General features: G+C 32.9%; 1 protein-coding gene across 1 annotated transcript; it reads right to left on the bottom strand.

Moving 5' to 3' along the window:
• Window positions 1-2837: 2837 nt before the first annotated feature.
• LOC112046887 (uncharacterized) lies at window positions 2838-10059 on the bottom strand. Its single transcript, XM_024083718.2, has 7 exons — window positions 9818-10059; window positions 7885-8036; window positions 6580-6707; window positions 4849-4974; window positions 4698-4769; window positions 3985-4128; window positions 2838-3001 (listed from the first exon to the last, which is right to left on the bottom strand). The coding sequence occupies exons 3-7, from the start codon at window positions 6658-6660 to the stop codon at window positions 2930-2932; spliced, it is 495 nt and encodes a 164-aa protein (XP_023939486.1). The 5' UTR covers window positions 6661-6707; window positions 7885-8036; window positions 9818-10059; the 3' UTR covers window positions 2838-2929.
• Window positions 10060-10698: the final 639 nt, after the last annotated feature.

The raw sequence follows: 10698 nt of genomic DNA, 5'->3' as shown, positions 1-10698 counted from the left end.
CAAAGATTGAGTTTTATGGGTATTAATATGCATTTATAAAATTAAATAAGAGCTTTAATTATATAAATCGTATTATCGTATTATCATATCAAAAGAAGAAAGAAGTTGTAATTCAAATGATGTTTTCTTTTATTATAATGTGAATAAAATATTTTCATTTATTGCAGAATTACCTTAAACTATGATTAATTTTTTGATTTTGTATTAAGTGAAAGAAGATTTGAGATTTGACAGTTCACACTTCACAGCACAGAACACTACTTTATTTTTTGTCTGTGACTAATACTCCTACTTCACAGTATTTGTTAACTAAATCCAGTTTGTTGTGCGTATTTTCTTCCCTTATATTTTTTGTTATTTCGTTTTGTTCTCGTTTCGTTGTTATTGTTTATTATTGTTATTTGTTGTTCGTTTACTGTTTTTAATTTTAATTAGTTTAGTACGAAATTAAATTAGCACTTTAAATCTTAATATTTTACAAATAGAGGCCTAAATTGAAAAGTAGTGTCTTAACAAACTCATCAAATTCTACATAAAAACGTATATCTAACAATAACCCACACTACGAGAAAACGAGTAAAAACTACTTGTCAAGTTTTTAATTTACGCCTATAATCGCGTACATAATTTTCATAGTCAAGCTACAGTTTTCTATTAGTAATTGAGTTACAGATAGAAGGACAGACGGACATGGGTATGGGTATCTTCAAGTCAAGAGTGAATAGGCATCTTCTAGGCGTTCTACCAAAGAGTGCCTCATAGCTTACAATCTAGCGTACAGCTAAGCGGTGCTTGCTTATACATAATAAAAAAACAAAACTATAAGGGTTCTTTATTGACCACGGAACCCTAAATATAAGTGAAACATTATCTGTTCGATAAATAACAGTTTATAGGAACATAAAATATAAAAAAAATTGTCTATCAAAGGAAGTTTTATTTCATGACAATATTCGTGAATAATGCTTTAGTAAAATGTTGAGCACCCCTGAATCATATGTTTTTGTTTATTTACATTGTTTAAAATACCTACCCGATCTGACTATATAGACTAGAAAGCGCCACCTTCATTTGACGTTAGTGGCCGCCACAGCCCACAAACCCAAACGTCAAATCATAGATTAAAATGCGTAAGTCAAATGTTACCACAGATTATTAATCAACAACTACAATCTATAATTACATATATATAGTCTATGATTACATAGCGTGTTGTTCTTTGTGTTGCATATCTTTTTTGCTTTGACTATTTAGACTATGGACCTGTCTCTCACTCAAATTCACCAACAAAATAGTCTGTCGTTTTTTGAGGGGGACGAGGTAAACTCACACATCGAAAATATTTAATCCATTAATATATTATTCTGTGTCCATACACTACACACAACTATAAATTTGACTCGCAATACACACACGCGTAAGTTTTACACAGACTATAACAAATACTTCGCTTAGACTATCCATAGATATATACATAGAATATTAGATTACTTGATCGATTTTTGCTGTTCCGTCAAAAGAATCGATTCTTTTTAGAAATTGTTTTTATTACAAATTTGGTAAAATTATGGTAGAAACTAGAAATACTTACAAATGAAACGTTACTCCATGTTTTACTAAAGTACAAGTTTTTGGCCGTTTTTTATGCCATTCAACTACACAAACTGGCATTTTTAGGGAGCTCTTTACACGACGAAAACGATTACAACAATGAAACATCGATTCTAGTCTAGAGCAACAGTTTTTAGGTATAAATGCGTTAGATCATTGATTTTTAAACTTCCCAACTTGGGGCTGAGAATTTTAACTAATAATTACCTACTTAGATTTTACATGAAAGAAATACTCAGTAGGTAACTCATAGCCCTGCCCAGGATCTGTCTGACTGTGATCAGAAACAACGAAGGCTTACGATTACGATAGACAATACCTATCAGTGGACCAAAGAGGCAATTAACGAATTATCTATTGTATATTAGCGGACACTTGCGTCCCCAATGTAATATACTACTCTATGCTTGCGACTTCGTCTGCATGACGTTACAGAGATTAGCTCGGACAAACCGACACAGGCAGGTAGTCAAAATTAAAAATAAAAGTTGTTTGTGTTTTAGTATCGTGTTAATAACTTTATTAATCACTTGACATAATACAGTTATTTTGAAATCTTATAGAGACACTTCAGTTAGTCTATATTCCATACTAATAATATAAAAATGCGAATGAAAAACTGTCCGTCTCTCTGATATCATTTCGCGACTGAGCCGCTGAACCAAACTATATGAGTTTTGGTTGGTAATGTACTAATATATGGGATCTTCGAACATAAGCTACTTTTTAGCCCTATAATAAAAAGGGAAGGAGTGAAATTAATAGGCGCTGTAAGTTTGTATGGATAGTCTTTAATTTTTAAAGCTTTCTAAAGAAGTGAAAGGTCACATCACAAAATATCGAAAACCACTTAACGTACAAATAAAATTAGGCAGGCGGTTAATTTATACTTAGGATTAGGAAGGTATATGGGTGGACGAATTCGCGGGTATCCGCGTATATACTTTATTAATTGATGATTATGTATTAATTGATAAAAATATCGAATGAAAAGTGCCTACCGGTTTCATATGAGTATACCTACTGAGTAGTTCATTTTATTAACCGACTTCCAAAAAGGAGGAGGTTCTACGTTCGGCTGTATGTATGTTTTTTTTTTTTTCTCTAATCCAACCCTGACCACACTGATTCAGAGGCGAGACATCATTTGTCATGTCATCATCATCATCATTTCAGGCAGGTAGGTATTATTATTATTAAAATATTACAATAACAACAACAACAACAACAATTAGTAGGGAAAATATATTCATCTTTTTCTGTGGCACATATTATGTACATTTAAATAATTAGGTTATCTTAACGATCAGTCATGTTTTTATCTTCTCCTTCGTGATTTCTTCCCCGCAAAAATTTCATTCCAGTACCCTTGCGCATTCGCCCAAGAATCCTAGAATCAAAATCAAACTATCAAAATTGAATTAAAAAATCCTTTTTGTTTTAAATTTGCCGGTCGATTTCAGTCTCTACTTTCATTAGCCAAACTCTACATAAAAATATATTTAACATACTTTTTTATGAATATTCAAAAGGAAAGGTTCTATGATGTCACCATAGAACCCCATAGAACTCAATCCTTTATATAAGTTAAACAAAGTCTTTTTGAACTTAAACCGATTTTCATCTACAGATAAAGCGATTCATGATGAAGGTTTTAGTTAAACTTACGTTTAAATTATCAAGTCAAATAATTTGTGTAAATCGGTTAATGACGAAATATGACGATAAAAAACGTTGAAATCATTGATAAACCGCCTAGAAGCTTTCAACAAATTCTTTGCTTTTGGATATATCAAAAAAATGCTCGGTGGGATTTTCCTCTTTTAGGTATCTATACCTAAATCTATTTTTTAAATCAATTTTCTTGCGTGCGCGTCTCTCAGTCTCTATAGAACTAGGCGTACCTATAGTCAGAGTTCTTCTTCATGAAGTCTACTATGGAAACCACCACATCTTGACTGTTTTATTTTTGGCTCCGTGGTGCAGTGGTATACGCGGTGGATTTATAATACGGAGGTCCTGGGTTCGATTTCGATCCCCGGCTGGGCGATTGAGATTTTCTTAATTGGTTCAGGTCTGACTGGTGGCTTCGGCCGTGGCTAGTTATCACCTTACCGGCGAAGATGTACCGTCATGCGATTTAGCGTTCCGGTACGATGTCGTATAGAAACCGAAAGGGGTGTGGGTTTTCATCCTCCTCCTAACAAGTAAGCCCGCTTCCATCTTAGACTGCATCATCACTTACCACCAGGTGAGCTTGCTTGTAAAGAAAATTGTAAAGAATAAAAAAAAATGTATATACGGATCCTAAAAGCGTTTTAATTTTGATGTGAAAATTAAAATAATTTGAAATTGAAAAAAAAGTAAATCAACCTTTCTAGCTTCACGCCATTCTAGATTACGAAGTCGAGCCAATCCCTTTAGATTACGATCTAGAATTCTAAGGAATTCTGATCTTGTAATTTTAGGTGTTTCCGTTGTTCCATTCGTTGGTGAATCTGGCATTGAGGAGACAGCCTGCAAATCAAAGAAATAAGTTCGGATTAGAAAACAAAGTTAAAACTTATTTCTCAGTTTTTATTTTTAGAACCTACTTTTTATAGAGATACATATACGCCCAAGTGGCCCAGGGCGGGCATTACTATTAATAGAGGGCGAATTGAACGATGTAACCTTAGTGGTCCTCTTGAAATTCGATGCCTGGATTTTATAATAAGTAGGTAATAATAACTTTGAAATTAAAGTATTTAAATATGTACGTAAATTACTTAATAAATGCACCAGTTCAACTAGCGGTTTTATAAAAAAAACGTATAGGTACACAATAATATCTACAACGTGTGTATGAGTAGGTTACAGACTACAGTATGTCACGGTAGCCTAGGGCCTACCTCGATTATTGGACTATTCCATATACCTAATCTACATGTTCTGACGAGTAAAATATAAAGATTTACAACTAACCGAAACATATTTTCACAAAATATTACTATATCTACCTACTAATTACTAGTCATACTTACTATCTAATACGAAAATTGTTTCCTTTTTCTTACCAATAATAATCATTAACAACTACTACTTACATTGTCATCAACAAATTGATTATTTACTAAATCCGATACTTGATTATAGGCACTTTTTGTGTCGTTGATTTGCTGAAAAAAATGCAATATTTGTAGGTTTTAAAAATGCAATGAAATAGGATAATTGGAGGTTCTCACTGATTTGACTTACCTCAAGAATAAGATTGAATATTGTGCCAAAAAAGCCCCATTTAGGTTTTGTTGCTACATTTTTTCCTGCCCTTAATAAAGATTGCCTTACAGCCTTGTCTCTACCTATAGAATCATCTGCTAGAGGCTACGAAAAATATAAAAAATAAAAATCATTAAACACAATTTGTTCAGTTGTTTTGTACAGGTTGGTAGAATATCATATCAAGTGATATTTGTCTTTAAAGTTTTGTTATTATTAGTTATATTCAATTTAAATAAGTTCCATATTTGAAGATTCAAATAAGTCCCATATTTGAAGATTTCTACTCGAACTTTCAAAGTTCAAGTTTTTTTAATTGTATATAAATTAAGAGTACGCTAATAGTAAACTAATGGCCCAAAGACATATAATATAGAAGTAAACATGGAAAACATTGAATATGTAGAAGAGTGCGTTTATCTTGGACAACTAATATCCATAAACGATACAATGAAAAAAGAAATTGACAGAAGAGTATCTAACACGTGGAAAAGATACTGGTCCCTTAGTGAAATAATGAAAAATATAGATATGCCAATTAAGGAAAAAAGGAAAATATACAACACATGCATTTTGCCATGTTTAACGTATGGCTGCCAAACATGGGCATTAACAGAAAAATTAATAAATAAAATAAATATATGTCAAAACGGAATAGAAAGAAGTGTAACTGGAGTTAGGTTTAGAAAAGATAGAGTAAAGTTAACAAAAATTAAAAAGACTACTAAATTTAAGAATGTGGAAAAAGTATACAAAACACTAAAATGGCAGTGGACAGGACACATGATACGGGAAAAGGGCGAGAAATGGACAAAAACAATTTCAGAATGGTATCCAAGGGATGGTAAGAGGAATAAAGGAAGACAGGTGAAACGTTGGGAGGATGATTTTAAAAAGGTCGCCGGTCCTGAATGGATGAGAATGGCGAAGGACAGAGAAAAGTGGAGATCGTTAGGGGAGGCCTATGTCGAAGGACAAGCTGCTAATTAATAAGAATTATGTATATACTTTAAAATGTAAATCTTAAATACCGGCAGTAATAAAGGCTTATTTTATTTTATTTATTTATTTTATAATAGTAAAGCAATTTTGTAAAAGTAACAAGGTATCTGCGATTATTACTTTCGGAGCTACAGGGATTTAAAGGGTCAGATTTGCGGCGCTGCCGCGGATTCCTGAAAAACGCCCCATACAAAATGGTGCGAGCTTATGACGTCGTAGGCAATTAATGATCGTTAGATTTGTATGGGCGTTTAAACAAAATTACTAATATCTTTGTTATTTCTGCGTATATGTATATAGTTCATGTATTAAAAAATGTCACATTTAATGTAGGGAAGCTAAAACTGTATGAATTTTCATCTAATTACGATAAAATATTTTTAGTACATTTTGAAATTTTATAATCTTATTTATTTTGCAAATATCCAGTCAATCTTTGCTTTTTATGTATAAATTACTTAACATTTACCTTATTTACCCGAATGTATCATAAAAATCAATATATTCAAACCTAGTCATCATCCCCATTAGGTAATTGCCTACAAGTAACCTATTCGTGATCACAATGATATACTCATTGTGATCACGAATAAGTTTTTATTCATCTTTACTCGTCACAAACGGATGTTACAACTTACAAATAGCTACTGGTGATAGATGCAAGGAAATTGTTCACACGATATGTAACGATTACGTGTAGATACTAACTGGTTGTGCAGCGACGAGCTGCGCGACAACTGCTACTATTACAAATACGGCTAACACTTCACATTGGTAACTTCTTCCCATTTTCACGTCGATCACCTGTATACATCCAATATACCTGCTAATGACAGCTAAAATATAAATAAAATTATTAATATAAGAACTGACTCGTTCATCCTGTCGCTATCCCATCTAGTTTCGGGTCCAGTTGTGGGTTCGTACCTTTTCTAGAACTAGAAACTAGTACTTTTTTTAGAACTAGAAATATTTTCTTTATTCCTAGAAATTATCAGTGCGAATTCTCAGTCCAGAGCTGGGCAGTTGGTGGTGTTACACCTCCGTGCCTCGGAGAGCACGTTAAGTCGTCGGTCCCGATCATTATTGTTAACACTGTTGATCGTTAAATAAATATTATCATCGGAAGGCTGCCAACCCGCATTGAATCAGCGTGGTACCCACCACGCTCGTAAGAAGGAGAGGCCTGTGCCCCAGGCACTGAAAATTTTGGGGTTCTACGTCCATCGATTCTTTCAATTATGTGCGTCCATTGCCAGTTCAGCATTGAGCTAAGTTCCTCTTACTGTGATTCACCAAGCATAGCCCTCTACTTTACCCTTTGATTGAGTCTATGCTTTTTTATAACCGGGGGTAGTATTTTCAAATGCGTATGAAAGTTAATGTCCAGCTGTGGATTTTAAAAAGGTATCCTTCTTTTAAAAGATAATACTTAGTCGTTTTGTAATAGGACTAATATTTCCATTTCTACTTAATAGATTGTGTTTGGTTGGGTTAGGGTAACCGATTAGGGTAGGCGATTGAACCAAGTATCGCTCGTATTTTATTTTACTCCATAACATTTGAGCTATTAGGTACATTCATACGCTTATTTATCAGTTTTACTTTAAGTATATTATCATTCGATGATCGTCAATAAAATCTAAATTGGAATCATTAAGATTGGTCTTAAATTAATAATTAATTAATTATACTTGTAATGCACTATTAGTAACTGATGCGTAATAGTAATTAACCCTAATTATTACTAACACCTTAATCAATGAATCATAATTATTTGAGTAATGAGAATGACTAGCGGATTCGTCTGCGTGAAATTCTTGACTTTTTCTGAGTTATTTTTTTTGTTTATTGAAATATTAATTATGTACCACTCTATGATTAACAAAACAGAAAGAAAATTTTGCCATTAAAACGGCTTTTGTTTACAATTTTGAAGTCTCAATAGAATAATGGGCCGGAAGCCAATCAACCTTACTGTTTTTTTTCATAAATGTAATTAAATTAACTTACCGTAGAACCTTGAATATTAATTTTGAATACCTAGACATCGGTATAGGTAAATAAAGCGCACTACTATTGCGCAAGAGTGCTGTATGATAGACTTCGAGTCTTTTTGTCAATATTCCAATAAATTAACCGTCGCTGCCGTGGGAGAATCTAAGCTGTATTGAAAACGACAAAAACAAATAAATATGTTTACTTAAGTATAGAGTGTGTCTTCAAGCGTGTAACATAAGCATAAGCATATTTCTTAATAATTAGGTACCTACTATGACCTCAACTACAATGTTAAAGTCATTGCAAAATTCGATAGCTGTGATTCCATGAGAACTGTGTATAGAAGTGCTTATGATTCTTAAAGTTATCGTTACCGGTACCGGTACCTGTAAATTATTGTAAAAAAAATAAACGGCTAGTCACGTGATTTGTTTTGAGGAATATCATCAACTCGAGAATACGCAGTAGGTACACCAAAAAAATCACGTCGCAGCTTAGGCTTTTACGTATGTATTCTATTAGGATGACATTAGTCGCTTTGTTATTTTAAAATAAAAAATGTAGAATGCTATGAAATATTTTGGTTTAGTTTGAATAGGATAAGTAGCTGTAGGCGCGTTGATGTCTTTTCTACGAAAGACAAAATATATTTTGAGGACTTCATTAGATACTATATTTTTCCGAATTCCTCATAAACGAGTGTATCAATTTAATGTAATTTTTGGGTAAGTATGATACTTTCTCGATATGTCCATAACTTTAGCAAGAAAATTTGATTTATTTTCTTTGTTAAACTTACATACGTAGATACTATATTGGCTCTCATTTAAAAGAATCATCTGTACCTATTCCGTAAAATGGGAGTTGGCACTTTAAAATAACACCAATTTTAGTACTATAATTAAGTATCGGAGTTAGTATTTGTATAGGTAAATAAGGAAAGTTGGTTTACCAAGAAATTCCAATCCCGTCGCCGAAAGGTTTCTAGTTATAGATATATGTACATTATTATACCTTATACCTTGCAGAATAAATTTTCCTGTGTGTTAGTCAAATTTTTAAAACGTTTATATTTTGATGAGAATACTAAAAATAAATAAAACTAGCTGACGCCGCGCGGTTTCCGTTCCCGTAGGAAATACGGAGAGTATATAGCCTTCCGTGATAAATGGGCTATCTAACACTGAAAGAATTTTTCATGTCGGACCAGTAGTTCCTGAGATTACCGCGTTCAAGCAAACAAACAAAAAAACTCTTCAGCATTATAATATTAGTATAGATAAATAAATTGTGATATATCTGTGCAAAGCATGGAAAGAACTACTAAAAGTAGTTAATGTGCATAGAAGTGTTTTACCTAAAAATAAAATTCCTATGTATCAAAATTACAAAATCGGCGGGATTTACATCCGTACATTTTTTTGGCTAACACGGTTAGTGTTTAGCGACGGTTTTATTGCTAATCGGTGTCGAATGATTTCTATATAAATTAACAAATTTATTTATCTCCTGTCCTTTATGTAGGTGGTTAATATGGGCTGATATTGAAGATATGAATTCAATTTGAACTGTATGTACCTAAAATAAATGAGTGTTTTTATAATAATTTTTATAATAATTGTTAATTTATAATAATTTTTATAATAATTGTTAATTTTTAATTTATAAAATTATTATAACTGAATTATTTCCTCAAACTGCAGTTAAAACTCTATAACTACTGCCTACCTTCAACCAATGTATAATTTTACCTTTAAATGTTAAAAAGGTCACATTGGACATTCACCACATATCATACTATATTTAAACATTTTAGCGTTATTTTGAATTGAGATACTTACCGTATTGAAAACAATATGTGAAATTATTCGATAAATAGGTATTTTTAGTAGTGAATGTTACTAAGAATATAACTTTTTGTATTCCACAACCCTTAATTTCTTACCCAGTCACTTCAACAATCAGAAACAAATCCTTCACCTAAATGGAATCCCTGAAACTTCACTGTAGGTGAAATATTTGATTAGTTTTAAATATCACTTTTCTACTAATGAGTTACTTTAAGTTTTAAAGCAAAACACACAAATAACTAAGCTGAACATCTAGCAATGAGAGACAAGTTAGTACTACCGCCCGCTGTGGCGTCGAGCAGCGGCTAGCGTAGGCGCGCAATCTGCACTATGCGGTGTTTACAACATGCCATGCGAGCGGGCCCGGTCGCCCTGCGCGATTCGGCCAAGGCCGGCGTGTTGCGAAGCCTTCGTTATGTCAGTCGCGTTCTACTTATGCAATGCTTACCATTTTATTGCACTTAGATGACCCTATCGGTCTCTGGAGTTCCTATTATTACACTTGTTTGTGCAATTCATTAATACTATTCATCTAACGGATACTAATCACTTACTCATTTCGTTCAAATGCTACAATTTCTTTCCGACATCAATTACAAAATATTATTATTTCAACTTGCTTATTAGGTTACTGCTTAGGTTAGGTAAGTACTGTTTATTTACTACCTAGCTATGCTAATGTTAGGTTGTCCAATACGAGTAGGTTGGTAGTACCACAGAAAACATATGTACAAGGTAGTACCTACGTTATATACATAAACAGTTTTAGAAGTGGTAGCAATAAACGCTCTTGAATATAAGCAGGCTTTACTTTGCTAGAGTTCATTATTTTACAGCAATTTTTTAGTGTTGTCTCTGCTGTTTTATTATGTAAAATATGCTCAATCTGTGTCAGTTTATCTCATCTTTATTAGGTACTAGCGGGCGCCCGCGACTTCATCAACATTAAATTAATTTTTTAATAAGCCCCGCGGGA

The sequence above is a fragment of the Bicyclus anynana genome, chromosome 1 (assembly GCF_947172395.1).
Source record: "Bicyclus anynana chromosome 1, ilBicAnyn1.1, whole genome shotgun sequence".
NCBI classification, from domain to species: domain Eukaryota; kingdom Metazoa; phylum Arthropoda; class Insecta; order Lepidoptera; family Nymphalidae; genus Bicyclus; species Bicyclus anynana.
This window is presented reverse-complemented; position numbering and strand designations above follow the sequence as displayed.

Bases quoted from the DNA above. Each gene is read 5' to 3' on its own strand.
- LOC112046887 (XM_024083718.2), bottom strand. From the start codon at position 6,660: ATGGGAAGAAGTTACCAATGTGAAGTGTTAGCCGTATTTGTAATAGTA. The intron at 4,770-4,848 runs GTAAGTCAAATC...CATTTTTTTCAG, and splicing joins TATTCAATCTTATTCTTGAG to CAAATCAACGACACAAAAAG. The intron at 3,002-3,984 runs GTTGATTTACTT...TTTTGATTCTAG, and splicing joins AATGGCGTGAAGCTAGAAAG to GATTCTTGGGCGAATGCGCA.